Here is an 18,005-nt window from a genome sequence, read left to right on the forward strand (position 1 = left end):
CCTGTTTGTTTATTTTATTTCGGTTTAGATTGATGTCTTTATATGTACAGTACAACAATTTCTTCTCTTTTAATGAAGACCTTTTACTGCAGATAACGTTAAATAAAGAACTTGTTTGTAATTTGTTGTGTCACCAGCAGGGGGCAGCAGGGCACCATGAAGTGACTGAACTGCTTCAATTTAAAGAAGAAGAAGAGCCAAAAAAACAAAAGAAGAAGAAGAAGAAGAAAAAAACATGGCGATAGAGTTTAGGAAAACATAAAGTAGTACTTGTTTTCTTAGTTACAACAAACCTGTTTCGTGGAATACAGTTGTTTTTGTAATCGAGTACATAGCATTGTTACATATTCCGGTGTTGTAGTCTGTGGTATGCAGCTGATATCCGCCAACAACGTAAAGAGGAAGAAGGTCGCCGCATAAACACGGAGTGGAGCTGTGTTAGCTGCACCGTGTGTCTCACAGCATGGATAATTCCTTTCAGTATGGTCAGCCAGAAACTTTACAGCCTTCTGCTTATAATGGAGGCTATCTGCAGACACAACACACCGAGCAGCGGGGTCTGCAGCCAGACCCCAGCGCCCCATCGTGGACACCTCCACCTTTCCAGTACGGACCCAGGTACGACTTTCCCACTCCTCCATCTGGTGGAGAGGCTTTTAGGGGACCTCGGTATCCAAATCAGTATAGCTTTGACCCTTCAGTCCCTCCGCTTCCCTTGAACTACCCTTCACCCGGACACCACCCGGGTATGGCGCCCCCCGGTCCGGTAGACCCGTACAGCAGCACCGGAGTCTCCACGTTTCAGGCTTTCTCCTCTCAGCTCGGCTCTGCTGCTCCTCCCAGGTACGAAACTGTGTCGGAGAGGCAACGTCAAGATCACCATGAGGGGGGAGATTTTTACTGGGCTCCCCCGGATCCACCTCAGGACCATGGCTGTAGCTCAGCAACACACCCAGAGGATGAGGACACCGCGCAGAGGAGGCAGGACAAGCAGTGGCTGACGTGGTTTTTACAGAGCAGAGGTACGACAACCAGGAGCCCACAGACCCAGCAACAACAGCCAAACCCCATCTCTGTCTCCGTCTTTAGAGAGACCCTGTACGGGTCAGCACAGCTGGTCGCACAGCTGGAAGAGTTCTGTCACAGTCTGAAAGACAACATGCATGATGACAGTGTGTGGGAAGACTCCTATCTGCAAGCTTTATATGTGAAGGAGGAGCTGCAGGAGAAACTAAAGCTGCTCAGTGACGCCCAGTGTTTACAGCAGCTGAAGGTTAAAGTGTCCCGGGCTGCACAGAAAAGGGCTCGACGCCTGAGGGCCAGGAAGGAGCTGCAGATGGAGAGAAAACGGGCCGAGGAGCGCTGCGCAGAGAAGGAGGCTGCCATAGATAAGTGGAGGATGAGACGAATACAGCAAGTGGAGGAGAAGAAGAAGGCAAGAATGCCTCTTTTTAAGTGTGCTACATAAACTGCCATGAGAGGATGAGGAATATCAATGCTTGCTTGTGTTTTAGGAGCATGAGCTGAAACTGGCTGCAGATGCTGTTCTGTGTGAGGTGAGGAAGAAGCAGGCGGATGTGAAGAGGATGCAGGACGTTCTGAAATCTCTGGAGAAGCTGCGCAAGCTCAGGAAAGAGGCAGCATCACGGAAAGGTGAGAGTTGATGGTGATTCGGCATTCAGGATTTTTATAAAACAGCAGACTTCATGCCAGCAAAACAAGATACATTTAATTGTTCTGACTGTGAGGAAAAAGCCCAAAACTTTTTTATTTTTCAATTAAATGGTTGAGCTGTCAATCTAAATTTTGGGTTAAATAGATAAATAAAAATTAATTACGGTACTATCCATCCATCCATTTTCTTCCACTTATCCGGGGTCGGGTCACGGGGGTAGCAGCCTAAGTAGGGAGGCCCAGACTTCCCTCTCCCCAGTCTCTTGGTCCAGCTCCTCCGGGGGAATCCCAAGGCGTTCCCAGGCCAGCCGAGAAACATAATCCCTCCAGCGTGTCCTGGGTCTTCCTCTGGGTCTCCTCCCGGTGGGACGTGTCCAGAACACCTCACCAGGGAGGCGTCCAGGAGGCATCCTAACCAGATGCCCAAGCCACCTCAACTGGCTCCTCTCGATGTGGAGAAGCAGCGGCTCTACTCAGAGTCCCTCCTGGATGATTAAGCTTCTCACCCTATCTGTAAGGGAGAGTCCAGACACCCTGCGGAGAAAACCCATTTCGGCCGCTTGTATCCGAGATCTCGTTCTTTCGGTCACAACCCAAAGCTCATGACCATAGATGAGGGTAGGAACGTAGATCGACCGGTAAATTGAGAGCTTTGCCTTTTTCACCACAACAGACCGGTGCAGCACCCTCTTCACTGCAGACGCTGCACCTATCCGCCTATCGATCTCTCGCTCCTTTTGTCCCTCATTCGTGAATAAGACCCCGAGTTACTTAAAGTCCATTGTGATACTTAAACATAATTACGGTACTACTTTCGCTTTAATGTTTATTTTATTGCTGATGAACATTCTGAAGCAAACGTTTTATGTGTTTCACTTTCTGTCAAACCACATCCATCCCTGCATTTTTAGTCCTCCAACACTTTCCAAAACCGTTTGGAATAAAGCTAAATAACTATTTGAAAAATAATAGTGATGTTCAGAAGTGATTGTAATGATTTGGTTCCTCAAAGATTGATTATTTCAGGATTAAAATTTGTCAATTAATTTCTAATTTGACAACAAATCTGCTGGAAAATTTGTTTAAAACAATTTTTTAATTTAGCTAATTCTGCTCCTTATTTGGTAAAAGTCGGCCAGGGTTTTATTAGCAGGAGGTGCAGGATGTAGATTTTGTGTGACAATCTGAGTTTGTTTTTAAGGTATCGACACCGAGCAGCAGTGGGACGAGACGTTCAGCAGCATACTGGAGCAGCTGAGGTGTGTGATAAAGAAGAGGACAACGCTCTACTCTGCAGAGGAGAAAGCTCTGATGGTGATGCTGGAAGGAGAGCAGGAAGAGGAGAGGAGGCGGGAGCAGGAAAGACGAGTGAAGAAGGAGAGAAAAAAGCAGCTGGAGCGGAAACGCAGGGTGGACTCCATGCTGTTTGGAGGTATTGGCTGGTCTATTATGGCTGTTGGTATCCAGGGTTTCTGCGAGAGCATTAAAAAGCATTAAAAGTCAATAAATGCATTTTGCAAATCTTAAGGCCTTAAGTGACATTAACAAAGCATTGAATTGGAATCTCAGTTGTATTACCTTACTCATCAGGGTGATGTATTAGTGTTACATTAGAGTAACACACAAAATCATAATTTCTGGACGATTTGTTTGTAATTGCAGGAATATAATGGGATTTAAGGGAAAACATGAAAAGTTTAGGAGCAGAGACAAAATGGATCAATTCAAGCTTCAGCTAAAGAGACTGGAAGACGGGGGATTTAGGGCCTGGCTGCAGAGAAATTTGCTTTAAAACTAAAAACAGTTGTTATGGTAGACATGTGAAAAGGGTAAGCCGGTGTGGCAAAAAGTGATCAGCTGAAGTGGAAACGTGCACAGCTGAGTGTCTCGCTTGGTGTGGTTTACTGTTTCTGCTGCTTCAGTTCTTAAACAGTTATAACACTAAAATATGTATATTTTTAAAGATTGCAGCAAAGCTTTGTCTCCATTTAACTCCCCTCCTCCATAAATAAATAAAAAAGCAACTTTATGCTCTCTCTGTGAGAGCGTCAGTTTGAAGCACTGTATGTATTCTTCATCATAAACATCTGCAATTTTTAATTGTACACAGGATCAAAGCAAAATAAACCAGGTAAAGTGTTGCAGTATTAAACAAGAACAAAGGGATTTATTACCAAAGTAATATTGATGATCAAACAGCAACTTAGTTGAAAAATCTAGTTAACCACAGAGAGAATCAACAGACTTCATAGCCCCATAAGGGATAAGTAAAAAGAATGTGTTCCCTCATAGTTTTTGTGCTAACTGTGGCTCTGAGGTATCAGAACAAATACCCTGCCATCATGAAGAGCTACAGATCGAATGCACCTCCTTTATTTTTTGTAACTGAAAGTGTGAATTTTTGCACAAACTCTTCTGTCGTCTGCCTCAATCAAATCAAAGGGACATTCAGTACTGAAGTAGGGCTTGACAAAATCCTCCTATCTATAATTTCACATAGTTTGATCATGTTTTATCTGCTAACTTCCATTTTATGGACTTTATCCAAGGTAAATATAGATTAATCAGTGTTACATTGTTTATTTGTTATATGCAGGTTAACACAGGATCAACAGTACAATGAAATGTTCAGGATGAGAAGAACCGACATGACTCGCTAAAGAACAACCAAGAAGTGGTTTCTGATCATCCTTCTGCACACTTTCGTTTTCATTTGTCCACACTGTTGCACTTCATAAAACACATATTATGTCGAATGTTAGTATTAGTCCAGTATAAAGTTCTGAGTTCTGCTCCATGCCTCTTTAATTAGTTAAGTTAGTATAACCTTAATAAGGTAGAATTATCAGGAAATACTTTTTAAGGCACATCATTTGATTATCTTCTGTATAACAAAAAAAAAAAAAGTGTAATAGTCTGTCAGTTGCATTAAAATGGCATTTTACATAACATGCAATTTATGCATGCATTGTCAGTGACAATAAAAATGTTAAAAAATGGCATTAAATTAGCTTGGCTGCTGTATGCTGAAACCCTGCCATCATTGTTGTTTTGTGTTTTGGCAGAAGAGCTCCCGGCTGATTGTGTCCTGCAGCCCTTCTTGGAGTATTACAGCCAGGCAGACCGGTCCCTGCCGGCTTTGATGCAAATCAGGTTTGTCTTCAGCTTCATGCCTCATCAAAGAATCAGAAAAAACTTGAAACAGGCTAGAACATGCAGCTCAATAAGATTCAAGGTGAATAAAGTTTGTCAGTGCAGTAACAAAACAAGACGCCAGCTCTAACCAGAGTCATGTTTGTGTGCGTGCGTGAATTATATTCCCATCTGGAATCAGCACCAGAGGGCATACGTGGTATCACTTGGTGTTTGTGTTATCAGGCAGTGGAAACAATGATGGAGTCACCTGACTCACAGGATGTTACAGCAGTGCCAGTACTTTGTTTTTTACATAGGAGCCCACATTGTGGGTCTGTGAGAGGCCAGGGCGTTGTATTGTGAAAATGTTTGTCAGATGGGGTGTACAGATTGTTCCTGCTGCGCTTCGTGTCGTCCTACATTGTGTCTTTGCACACGGCACCAGTCACTCTACAGGCTCACCGACCCACGTGCGCTCAACCTTTCTTTCATTTTTCATCATTAAGCAATTATCAGTTTTATTTCTAACGTTTTAAAATGCAAGTGTTTTTTCAGTGAAGTAGTTCAGTTCATTCCGTTGTTTTAGTACACAGAACCAGAGTTCCATATCTGTTCACAGCAGAAGATGGAAGCAAACATTCAGTAATTCTTCTGAACTTCCAGTACAGCTGGGTGGAAACTGAACTTTAGTGTCAGCAGCTGAACTTGAAGTAAACCAGAACCCTGAAACTGGTTCCAGATGTTTTTAATGTGTACCTGTGGTTTCCTTTCAGGAGAGAGTGGGATATGTTTCTGGTTACAGCAGATCATCCGGACGGTTCTTCAGTTCCTCAGAGCTGGATCCTTCCAGACCCCCCCTCAGACCAGACCTGGGCTTCTGCCCTGCAGGCTGCTGACTCTGACTGTGACAACCTCTGACTCTTCCTGCTCTGTTACTCACAGCTGGGCAGAAGCTGCTGGTGTGAAACCAGCTGAAGATGACAAGACCGAACTGAGCGGGTGTTGTATTTCCATCTCCTGAACGCACAAAGATGGAGGACAAATTCCTGCCCTCACTTTAGTCCTTGAGTTTGTAACAAACAGTCTGTAGTATACTAAGTCGTTTTTAACTTGTACAAAGGATGTTTCATGAGAAAAGCAGGGAATAAACATGTTTTCTGCTGCGCCTTTGAGGTAAATCAACGCAGCTACGTTATGAATTTATTCTATATGTTTATTTACTTCAGAAGGGTTTATTCTCTCAAATGTTTATTTTGTTGTCGTTCCGTGAATGAATATAAAAAAAAAAGTGATACATTTTCTCTCTTTTTAAATAAAAAACCTTTGCAACACTGTTCTCAAAGTTAATACGTCTCGGCCTCACACACTCGGGCTCCTTCCCCATCAAAGAGGTGATATTCTGTGTCTTAAGAGGCAGCTTCAAAAGCAAAAATGCTGTTAGGATCGGGGCACCTTTGTCTTGTGCACACTGCACCTGACCTGTATGGCCCCTCCTGCAGGTGGTGGGCTACAGAAAGATGAACCCATGCAGTTCATTAGGGCTGAGCCTGACCAGGTGTCATCGTTAAGGGGAGTCTGCATACTTGGCCTGTCACCTTCAACCAATCTGCCTTCAGAAAACCTGTTGAAGGCAATTGTTCCTGACAGCTCAGCTCCTCGGATCATTCAGGCACACCAACACCTCCACCATGGTGATAAGGTGGAACCACCAATTCACTGGTGGAATTGTGCTATATAACGTTAAATTAGCTCTATTTCCATTGTTTTTAATGAAAATAAAGATTGTTATTAATCAAATAAGCTCAAATGTTTGTTTTTTTCAGTTATGTACCAAAATGTAGTTTAACTAAATATTACTTTGTTTTTGGTGTCATGAAGGAGGCTCTTAGATCATCTGCTCAGGAGTATGTAATGAGTTCATCCTAACAAAGATGTTCCACAAACTCTTTTGTCTTAACAACATCCCAGATTGTAAAACCATATAAAGTAAACATTGATGTGCTAATGCTATTTATTTTCTTCAGTTTCCATTATAACAAACTGCAAGAACCGTCCAAATGATATTTCTGCAAAAAAGGGTTTTTAGTGGTGTTTAAAATAATTTTTGAAGCTTAAGATGTTACGTTTTGACATGTCAAACAGAGTAAACTAGTTTTAGCACTTTTCTTTTCAACCGCTCAATTTTTTTTATTTATCTAAAAACAGAAACTGAATGCGAATTAAATAAATTGACCATAAATGGCTTAAAACTTGTTTTTTGACTGTCACCCCACTGCATTTACTGCCTGTTGGTGGACGTGTCAGTGCTGTACATGTACAGGTGCTGGTCATAAAATTAGAATATCATGAAAAAGTTGATTTATTTAAGTAATTCCATTCAAAAAGTGAAACTTGTATATTCATTCATTACACACACACACACACACACACATATATATATACAGATATATTTCAATTTCTTTTCCTGTTGATGATTATAACTGACAACTAATGAAAAACTCCAATTTCAGTCTCTCAACCAGTCAGCTAATTAACTCAAAGCACTTGTAAGGCCTTGAAATGGTCTCTCAGTCTAGTTCTGTAAAATACACAATCATGGGGAAGACTGCTGACTTGACAGTTGTCCAAAAGAGGACCAGTTACACCTTGCATAAGGAGGGCAAGACACTGCTGTCATTGCTAAAGAGGCTGGCTGTTCACAGAGCTCTGTGTCCAAGCACATTAACAGAGAGGTGAAGGGAGAAGAAAAAAGTGTACAAGCAATAGGGATAACCACACCCTGGAGAGGATGGTGAAACAAAACCCATTCAAAAATGTGTGTGTGTGTGTGTGTGTGTGGGGCGGGATTTCACAAAGAGTGGACTGTAGCTGAAGTTAGTGCTTCAAGAACCACCACGCACAGACATATGCAAGACATGGGTTTCAGCTGTTGCAGTCCTTGTGACAAATCACTCTTGAACAAGAGACAGTGTCAGAAGCATCTAACTTGGGCTAAAGACAAAAAGGACTGGACTGCTGCTGATTGGTCCAAAGTATGTTTTTTGATGAAAGTAAATTTTGCATTTCCTTTGGAAATCAAGGTCCCAGAGTCTGGGGGGAGAGAGGAGAGGCACCGAATCCACGTTGCTTGAGGTCCAGTGTCAAGTTTCCACAGTCATTGATGGTTTGGGGTGCCATCTCATCTGCTGGTGATGGTCCACTGTGTTTTATGAGGTCCAATATCAATGCAGCCATCTACCAGGAAGTTTTAGAGCACTTCATGTTTCCTGCTGCTGACCGACTTTATTGATGCAGATTTCATTTTCCAACAGGACTTGGGACCTGCACACAGTGCCAAAGCTACCAGTACCTGGTTTAAGGATCATGGTATCCCTGTTCTTAATTGGCCATTAAACTCGTCTGACCTTAACCCATAGAAAATCTATGAGGTATTGTGAAGAGGAAGATGTGAAACATCAGACCCAACAATTCAGAAGAGCTGAAGGCCACTATCAGAGCAACCTGGACTCTTACAACACCTGAGCAGTGTCACAGACTGATCGACTCCATGCCACGCTGCATTGCTGCAGAAATCCAGGCAAAATAAGCTCCAACTAAGTATTGATGCTGCACATGCTCATACTTTTCATGTTCATACTTTTCAGTTGGTCAACATTTCTAAAACCCCTTTTTTTATTGGTCTTAAGTAATATTCAAATTTTCTGAGATACTGAATTTGGGGTTTTCATTAGTTGTCAGTTATAATCATCCACATTAAAAGAAATAAACATTTGAAAAATATCAATCTTGTGTGTAAAGAATGAATATAATATACAAGTTTCACGTTTGAATGGAATTACTGAAATACCTAAACTTTTTCATGATATTCTAATTTTATGACCAGCACTTATAGTGCTGAAATGATTTATTTACAAAATGGGTGTCTGTAATGCAGTTGATGAACTATTTGCCTCTTTTTGGTAGATATACTGTCTAATCCTTCTACTTAACTTGAATGTGTGTGTGTGTGTGTGTGTGTGAGTGTGTGTGCAGATGATGTGGTTCTTGAAGGTTAGTGGATTAGTGATCCAGGTGACTGAACCTCCTGAGTGACGCTTCAGTCTCAGCTTCACACACAGACTGACAGCAGCACCGACAACCCACAGGTGAGATCTCTGACTCTAAAACCCTCATGCTGTTCTTAAACACAGAAACATTAGGAAATGACTGATGGATGAGAGCACAGGTAATAATGTAAAGGAGCATTTTATCATTCACCTACTGAATTTATCCTTTTATATTGTGTTTCTAAGGAGCCAAATAGAGAACAAACAAATTGTTTTTGTGACAAACTGTATAAAGTGTCATATTTACTTATAGTTGAATGTTATGTGTAGATATAAAACTGTTTTATTCCTCATGTTAGGCATTTTCTGTCTCTCAGGGACTCAAATTAGTTAAAAGTAGCATTTTTTCAAAAATGGCCACATTTCCTAGACTGAGTAAAAAAAAAGAAAAAAGAAGAAGCAATTCATTTCTTAAGATCTTCAGAGTATTGCTCAGGAGCACTTTCAATGAACTCAAACACAGCCTTTAGAAGGTGAACACACAGAAATGAGTGACTTTAGAATTTTTTAACATTACTGTAAGTAAAACCTTTCACTGGTTTGACTTTAATGGTGTTTTCCCGGTAGCATTTGGATGAAAATGCATGTCAGAAACACAATAAGATTAAGAAGCATCTGTCTTCTGTGCTGCAGGAAGCCCTGGGCCATCTGTCTGCCCTGAGTTTTAGTCTTATTAACTCTGAGTGGACAGAAGGAGCTGAGGCTGAGCAGGCGGCCCTGACGCCACCGAACATCTTTACTATTAGTCAAACGCATCACTTTGTGTCTGACAGAGACCATCTGCTCACACAGAACCTGAGGAAACACAGGTCTCTTCTTCTATCTGTTGTATTTATATCCACATTACTTCTGACAGGGGGATGCACTCACATGTGCAGCGGGCTTTGGATCTTTCCCTGCACGTGACCCACTCTTTGTTGTGCAACCGATATAAAGATGTTGTGGTGCAGGCAGACAGGATTTCTGGGAAAGTAAATCTGATTTAGACTCCAGCCTTTCTCACTGCGCTCATGCACGTAGTAGAGTGCACATCGTCTGCGATGGTTCCCTGTTTGTAGCTGAACTCCCGTAGAAGTCTAAACAGGAGCACGGACAATAAAATACAAGTTCAGTTTCGCACACACAAAATAAAAATGCTGACACATTTGAAATATTTAGGTCACTTAAATTAACATTATATTTTTATTTAACATCAAGAATGTTGGTGTGTCGCTCAGTGATGCTGAGCCTGCACAGAAAAATGAGTAATGAAAATGGATGGATGGGTAGAATTTTAACAATTTTAATAATAATAATAATACTTATGAAGCCCTTTAAAACAACCACAGCTGCAACAAAGTGCTGTATACACATAAAATCAAGAACATTTATTAAACACATAAAAGAATAAAACAGGTCAAACATTAGTATCAATAAAAACAATTAAACAGTAGTGCAGAGTTCAGGCTGTGCCATAAGCCAGGGAGTAAAAATGTGTTTTTAAAAGCTTTTTAAAAATGGACAGTGAAGGGGCTCGTCTGATGGGAAGAGGGAGATCGTTCCAGTTTTGGTTATTACAGTTCCATCAAAAGTGTGACCTAATGTTTTCAAATGTGCCAGCAAAACATATAAACATATATATATATAAATATATATTTGACATCTGGAGCCTCATCTGACGGAGGCTGCAGTTAGTTCACGACCACCAGCTCTGACTCATACTGTAAACATTATAGTTGCTTAAAAAATGACAATAAACTGAAGGAAGGAAACATTTGACCTTTGAAAGAATAAAAATCGACATTATGTTCAGACAGCATTTAGATTCTGTGTGGACCTTGAAGATCTTTGACCCCAAGACAAAGTGTAGCGTGTTTATTGGGGACTGCCTAGAAATGCAGTCCCCTATTATTATCCACCTGAAGAGGGTCTTACTCTTCCATCAACTTTAATGCGACCCGAACCACAACGTGTCCCCCCACAAATGTTGTATCAAAACAACCAGCTCGGCCTGGTGATGTATGCGATTACTTGTACTGGTGTTTCGAGTTACCATGGCGATGTAATTGGTAAAGATGCCATTTTTCACATGGAAAAACACTGACAGAACACGAACTACCACAGTGAGGTCACATGACCTAGAGAGCAAAGGTCTCTGAACAAAACTCTGATTAATTTTTAGAGTCATTTTGGACCAAGATGGCTGCCACAGCTATCTCAGAAAACTCAAAATTGACTATAAATCAGTAATTATTTGAGATATTGAGCTGAAATCCAGTATGGTCGTAGCTGAGAGCGAGTTGTTGGGGACTGCCTAGAACGGAAGCCACCTAATGCAAATCAAATTTTCAAGATTGCTAAAAGAAAACATTCGAAAACCTTTTGAAAAACCTTTGATAAAAGAGAAAAAAATATGATAACCCAGTTGTTTGAAAATATATTGAGCTGAAATTTGGGGTGGTAGTACCTGACAGTGATGCACAACATATTCTGAATTCAAACCAAAAAATGTTGTCAAATCATAATTTAAAAATGGCTGCAACGTGGCAGTCCCCATTAAAGCTTCTCCAGGAACTTTCAAGTTAGTGAAGTTCTTGTCTCAAAAATATGTAAACTATCAGAAAAGACAAGAACTATATTTAATGATAAGCTTTGGTCTAGGAGACTGTATTTATTCTACTGGATCTGAATAAATTGATAATATTAGGACAACTATAAAGAGATATATTTTAGTAATTTTGCCAACATCCAATAATCTAGACTTTACTACTAATTTAGTTGAATAGCCGATGCAGTAATTGTATACATATAATGCCATAAAACTTCACAATAAAAGTCTAAATAGATTCCTTTGATGAGTTATGAGAGGAGGCACCGAGATGTTATGAGTCAAAATTTCTCTTTGACCAGAAGAATTCAATATTTAATTATTATTTTTTTTGCATCTGTTTGTTAGTCTCTGAACTCATTGTTTCAGTGGTAGAGAGCACTTCCTAAAGTTGACCTTGTCCACATGTCTCAGAGGACAGATCAGAATGGATGGTGTCCCTTTGAAGATGCCTCAGGTTCCTGCCTTACAGGAAGTCAATGATGTCACAGTTACTCTGCCTGATTATCTGTCCATACTGCAGGAGACAGAGGTGAGTTAGCTCTCCTCCCTGTGTGGAATGAGCGCTTTACTTATGATTTTTTAAAATCTAACTTTCAAAATAGTGATCAGGATGAAGTGTCGGCACCTGTAAAGTCGTGTTCTTTACATGTACTATTGTTGTATCAGCAATAATGCCATAAAGGGCGAGTTTGAATCTTTTGAAGTGGGATTTTGTAGAATTGCTGTCAATGGTCAGTATCTTACCTGCAGTAGACAGCAGTCTCATACTAAAAGCCTGTTAGATTGAGGCCCGTCCCAGAACAGATCTTTACCAGCGTAATGGGAAGTAGAAATAAAACATCTGAAGAACATTTTAACACTGTTTCTGATAGAATAGGAGCATTTATCGTTTTTCAACAAAATCACAGAGTGGTTCATAAATTTTGTTTTAAAAATGTGTTTAATTATAGTTTTACTGTTCTTGTTTTATGAAACCTACCTGTTTTTTATTGAAGCACTTTGAAATGATGACGGCGTTAGGGGTCGAAATGACAGAATGGTCCTTTTTGATGTTTGTTCATGTGACAGTATGAATTCAGCTTGGAGAACTGGGTGCTAACTGGACTACAAAACGGGTTCACCATCCACCAGCAGCAACCTCAGCCCTCCTCCTCCTCCTCATCATCATCATCAGGACTTTTGCCTTCCTGTCCACCATACTGGATGATGTTCAGCAGTCCGCAGCAGAGCCGCCTGGCTAGCCGCCACAGCTCTGACTTCTGGGAGCCCAACCCTCGACAGCGCTCCAACAGCCTGAACCCTGCGGTCCTGCGCGCCAAGTTTACCATCTCAGACTCTGAGGAGGAAGGAGAGAACCCCACACAGGAGGTCAAGATGGATGCGTCAGAGAAAGCTGGCTCAGGGAGTGCTCGCAGCGCAGTTTTCTGTCAGAATGGTCGGTGGGAAACACAGAAAGCGTTTGTCCCTGACCTTTTGAGCCCCCTGTCCTGCCTGAGCAGCCTGCCTCACCAGCGCAGGAAGAACCTGCGTCAGTGTTCCCTTTCAGTGATGGACTGGACCCCACAGCAGGAGTTTGACACATTGAGCCGGACCCAGAGCTCCTCTTCACTCGGAGCTGCCAATACAGTCCACGCAACCACCAGTAATCAAAATCCACACAATATGGTAAGATATCAGCATGTTAATACGATGCAACAGATGATAACTCATATTTAGGTTGTTTATCCCCGATGATGAGATTTTCTCCTTTAATGCTTAATTAGTTTATTGCGATTTTAAGCACATTAGGATATAAAGCAGTAAAAACTGAACAGGAAAACGCAAAAATTTAGCTCTTATTCACTCATATACCCTGAACATAATTACATGATATTCATTTATGTACTCTTATTTTCACACAAATGTTTAAATAATAGTTTTAAATGAGAAAACATTATTGGTTTATATAAAGCCTGATTCCTTTTTATGACATTATGTTTAATAATTGTTCGTGATGCGTTAAGGGGACCTTTTTAAACCATTTTTTAAATTAAAAACATTAAAATAAATGATGTTTTTCTCCTATTTTTAATCAGAGTAAAGGAGAGTAAAAATGCAACAATCTAAAATCAAATCAGAAGAAGGTCTTTTTAACTTTTATTAGAATCACAGCCTTGTTGTGAATCCAAGGCTGTGTGGCAATTTGTTTTCTTATTAAAGTCTACTCTTTAATAAAAGATAATAAAAGACAAGTGACTGAAACACTGAAACACATTCATAATGTTAAAAAAATAAAAATATGAACAATAACTTAACCAGTAAATTAAAACAAAGTGTTTAAACGCTGGAGAACAAAAAGCTTCCACGGGTGCTGCAAAATGTCTAAAACAAACCAGCAGATGGTGTTGAATATTCACAAATCTTCCTTTAGTCATCACTAAAACGACTTTTATCTGAGCAAGCTGAGCACTTGGTTTTGAGATGGGCCTTCAAAACAAAAACTGACCCCACGCTATCCCATCATACATTAATCATACAGTAATACTCCAGTACCATGAACTGCTTTTATTCTGACTGGATCTGAGTTTATTCACTGAAAATAATGCACATACACAAAATCCAATAAAAATACTTGGATAACACAAGAAAGTGAAAACACTTATTTCTAGGGGTGCACCTATTGCAGTTTTCTGGCGATCTCTAAAAAGTCTGACCTGTCGATTCTGATTTTGGCCGATATGGATTTTGTTTTATAAGCAACACTGTCAGGTGTTATAAGGTCACAATGCACCTTCAGTTCTCCAATCTTATTTTATTGAAAAACATACCCTTAAACAATACGAACTTGTTGTAAATGGCCATGAGGTAGTGCTCTGAAATATTTATTTATTATTTCTTAACCTTTATTTAACCAGGCAAATCCCATTGAGATCACAGATCTCTTTTGCAAGGGAGGCCTGGCCCTGAAGGCAGCATAACATGCATGTTTTTGGTCTGTGGGAGGAAACCAGAGCACCTGAAGTAAACCCACGCAAGCACGAGAAGAACATGCAAATTCGACACACAGACCCCAAGTCCAACCAGGGATTGAACCCAGGACCTTCTTGCTGTGAGGCAACAGTGCTAACCACTGAGCCGTCGTGCTGCCAAAATTAATGAAGTTTAGACAATTGTTGTTAAAACTACAAAAAAAAAAAAAGAAGAAGATAAAATCGGTTTCTTATGTCGACCGATTAACGATAACCCAAAATTAAGGAAATCGGGGCTGATTTACCAGTGCACCCCTACTTATTTCCAGTGTGGTTCTGGTTTAACTAAAATAACTTTGGAAACACATTCATCACATCAGCGTTTAAAAAACAAAAGCACAGCTTTATTTTTTGTGCAGTGTGTAGAAACCATCCTGTTTTAATGTAACATCTAAAAAGGAACTAAAGACTGCCAGTGTGCCTCCATGCAGGTGACCCGTGGACAAACAACCTGTGTTTCTCATGAGTTACTACGAGGGCAGAATAAACCTCAGGGATCTACCGTGTTTTTCGACGTATAAGTCGCAGTTATTTTGCATAGATTTGTCAGTCTTATACGTCAAAGCGACTTAAATACGTTTTTATTTTCCACATTCATAACACAATTTTTGACTGACACTTTAAATTTAGAAGAACTGCAACAGCGAGTCTTCCAGTGCACGCTCGTTTCACTCAGCTGGTGCAGGCGGAGGAACGCTGGAGAGTTCACGGCTCCGTTCATGATGGATGGATGGATGAATGGATGGATGGATGAATGGATGGATGGATGGATGGATGGTTGGATAGATGGATGGCTGGCTGGATGGATGGATTTACATCTGTTAAGTTCCTGGCTAGAACCAATGCAGACATGTTCCTGTTTTTAGTATTCTACACTGCCTCGTAATCTAGCTGTTTTTTTCACAACTTTTCCTTTAATTATCCCTTTAATTACCATTTTATTTTTATTTGTAAAAAAACAAACAAAAAAAAACTTAAATTTGTATGCATCCTTTGTGATAGTCTATTGCTGCCCACTGTTGTCATCACTCTTTGTTAAAATCCAAGTCTCTCTTGTAAATGAGTCCTCATGGCTCAGTGGGACTAACCTGTTTAAATACAGGTTGAATAAATGGATGGATGGCACCATGCTGGCCAATTGACATGAAGTTGTTTTGACCATTAAATAAATGCATAATAAATGCGACTTATACGCCAAAGCGACATATATATGTTTTTTCCTTCTTCATGGTGATTTTTGAATGATGCGACTTATACGCCACAAAATACGGTACCTTCTCTCCTGAGCCAGTAAATCCACTCATCTAGGCGACACCACACAGGATCTCAAAGAATACCTCCAGCACAGCGCACACCCCTCTGAGTGTATTTATAGAGCGACAGGTACAGAGGGCACACATCTTCAAATGTCCTGTGGTTCTTGTATAATTGCCAGCCCTGTTAGTTGAAAGAGCAGATCAATTCTCTGCATCTAGATTTCTTTCCCCCCACTTCACATTTCTAAAATGCTTTCAGGGATCTGGGGTCTAAAAATAAACAGCGTAAAGTCAGGCAGGTTATTAAAGGCTGATGGGGATTAGAAAGAGCGAGTCGTCTTCTCAGCAAAGCTCAATGTTTGACTCCAGTCTGATGTCGGAACATTAACATCACGTTAAATGCTTGACTCTGATATTTATGATTTTTATTTATTTATTTACCATGTACACCTTCTGCTGTCTTTTAGATGCCTCGCAGGCCAGAGTCCAGAAGAACCCCGGACACCACCTCTGCTGTTGACTCATTTGCAGAGCTCCTGTCGGCCCTGAGCCCAGAGGAGAGGGAGCTGCTGGGGGCCGTCACTGCTCGAGGCTACCCCCTCCATACTGCTATCATCGCTCTGCAGAGGACAGGGCAGCAGACCCCAGATCAGGTTAGATCCAACAAAGTTCAGGTTCCAAGAGACAAACATTGGTTGGACAAAGCGGTACCACTTTACAATAAATATTTTATAGATACGTTATTAATTCCTCTATAAACAGTTTGTAAATCATTAGTAACTGCTTATTATGCATTAATTAAGGGTGACAGTAAGACAAAACTGACCAGTTTCTTGCCAAATAGTGAGCCAAATCTGTTCACCTATACAGAGTTGTTATATTAAACATTTCAGACTAAATTACTACCTTGTAAACACAATAAGCATTTGTAAACCAATTTTTTTTTTAGGATATAATATTGTAGATACTTATAATACAGTGATAAAGTACAATGTTAAATGCAAAACAAAATTAGGTTTACAAATGCTTATTATGCTCTCGAGGTAATAACTTAGTCTGAAATGTTTAATATAACAACTCTAGATGAAATGTATAGGTGAACAGATTTGGTTCACTATTTGGCAAGAAACTGTTCAGTTTTGTCTCACTGTCACCCTTAATTAATGCATAATAAGCAGTTATTAATTATTTATAAAGTGTTTATAGATTAATTAATAACATATCCATAAACTATTTATTATCCATCTATAAGGGGAGCCTTATTGTAAAGTGGTACAGACAAAGCTTTTTACAGCCTTTCTTTAATTGCCACATCAGCTTAAAACTTTTTGCACAATACTGTTTGTCTGCTGTTCATATTTTCTGTTTTTACTAATGTTAACAGTAGTTACCTTTATTACACCAGAAATTATTCGGTTTATCTTTTTATTATTGTTATTGTTGTAAGTTTAAATAAAAGATCAGATGATCTAAAAAATAGCAACAAAACTGCACCACGGGGCTGAGCTGTGGGTGGGCCCGAGGGTGAAACACAAATACAGAGCTACTTTAAGCCGGAATAAAAATAGAGCCCAGATTCCACAACTTGTTCCACATTATGTGTTTTCCCATGACATGAACTCCCCTTCGCTCAGAACAGAGTGCGACTCAGACAGCAGGAAAAACAGATGGTGGGGAAAATAAAAGAAGTTTCACCTGAGAACAAGAGAAGATCCACCAAAACAAACACAATCGTCATTTGAATGTCTTGATCGAGCTGCATTAACATAAAAAAATAAAATAAAATAAAATCCAGAATAAATATTGGTACACGTGAAATGAGGTGAAAGTTTGTTGAGTTAAAAGTTGAAGATATTTTTTATGGTTGCTTTTGGTTAAATTTGCACATTTTCAGTTCAACCACCAATTCACGGAGTGTGTTGTTGTGAGTGTGTGTTGTTGTTCTGGATACTGTGGTGTCACCGTAGCGCACACACACTGGATTTCACTGGATTAAAATCTGTTGCATTAATCTCAGAGAAAAACACTCAGCTCATTCAGAAACACAGAAGAAACCAGGCAGACTGAAGACATGTCTGATCAGACAACATGAAGGTTACTAAAAACTGTCCACATATTTAAAAGTACCGGATACACCATCCATCCATCCATCCATCCATCCATCCATCCATCCATCCATCCATCCATCCATCCATCCATCCATCCATCCATCCATCCATCCATCCATCCGTCTAAC

The 18,005-nt window shown here is 40.2% G+C and overlaps 2 protein-coding genes across 2 annotated transcripts; both read left to right on the forward strand.

Moving 5' to 3' along the window:
- The first annotated feature begins 210 nt into the window (after nucleotides 1-210).
- Nucleotides 211-5,947, forward strand: pdcd7 (programmed cell death 7). The gene is made up of 5 exons (XM_037697639.1): nucleotides 211-1,435; nucleotides 1,515-1,653; nucleotides 2,876-3,106; nucleotides 4,740-4,827; nucleotides 5,583-5,947. The coding sequence occupies exons 1-5, from the start codon at nucleotides 464-466 to the stop codon at nucleotides 5,725-5,727; spliced, it is 1,575 nt and encodes a 524-aa protein (XP_037553567.1). The 5' UTR covers nucleotides 211-463; the 3' UTR covers nucleotides 5,728-5,947.
- A 3,000-nt stretch (nucleotides 5,948-8,947) lies between these two features.
- Nucleotides 8,948-17,511, forward strand: ubap1lb (ubiquitin associated protein 1-like b). Its single transcript, XM_037694264.1, has 5 exons — nucleotides 8,948-8,954; nucleotides 11,917-12,034; nucleotides 12,574-13,170; nucleotides 16,237-16,422; nucleotides 17,404-17,511. Exons 2-5 carry the CDS (start codon nucleotides 11,930-11,932, stop codon nucleotides 17,509-17,511), a joined length of 996 nt encoding a protein of 331 aa, XP_037550192.1. The 5' UTR covers nucleotides 8,948-8,954; nucleotides 11,917-11,929.
- The last annotated feature ends 494 nt before the right edge of the window (nucleotides 17,512-18,005 follow it).

The sequence above is a fragment of the Nematolebias whitei genome, chromosome 2 (assembly GCF_014905685.2).
Source record: "Nematolebias whitei isolate Nwh7 chromosome 2, NemWhi1, whole genome shotgun sequence".
NCBI lineage: Eukaryota > Metazoa > Chordata > Actinopteri > Cyprinodontiformes > Rivulidae > Nematolebias > Nematolebias whitei.

What these genes read in the sequence shown, in the direction of transcription:
- pdcd7 (XM_037697639.1), top strand. Translation starts at nt 464, where the DNA reads ATGGATAATTCCTTTCAGTATGGTCAGCCAGAAACTTTACAGCCTTCT. An exon ending in GGACTCCATGCTGTTTGGAG is followed by an intron (nt 3,107 to 4,739) that starts GTATTGGCTGGT and finishes GTGTTTTGGCAG; the next exon opens with AAGAGCTCCCGGCTGATTGT. An exon ending in CCGGCTTTGATGCAAATCAG is followed by an intron (nt 4,828 to 5,582) that starts GTTTGTCTTCAG and finishes GTTTCCTTTCAG; the next exon opens with GAGAGAGTGGGATATGTTTC.
- ubap1lb (XM_037694264.1), top strand. Translation starts at nt 11,930, where the DNA reads ATGGATGGTGTCCCTTTGAAGATGCCTCAGGTTCCTGCCTTACAGGAA. An exon ending in CCATACTGCAGGAGACAGAG is followed by an intron (nt 12,035 to 12,573) that starts GTGAGTTAGCTC and finishes TTCATGTGACAG; the next exon opens with TATGAATTCAGCTTGGAGAA. An exon ending in ATCAAAATCCACACAATATG is followed by an intron (nt 13,171 to 16,236) that starts GTAAGATATCAG and finishes GCTGTCTTTTAG; the next exon opens with ATGCCTCGCAGGCCAGAGTC.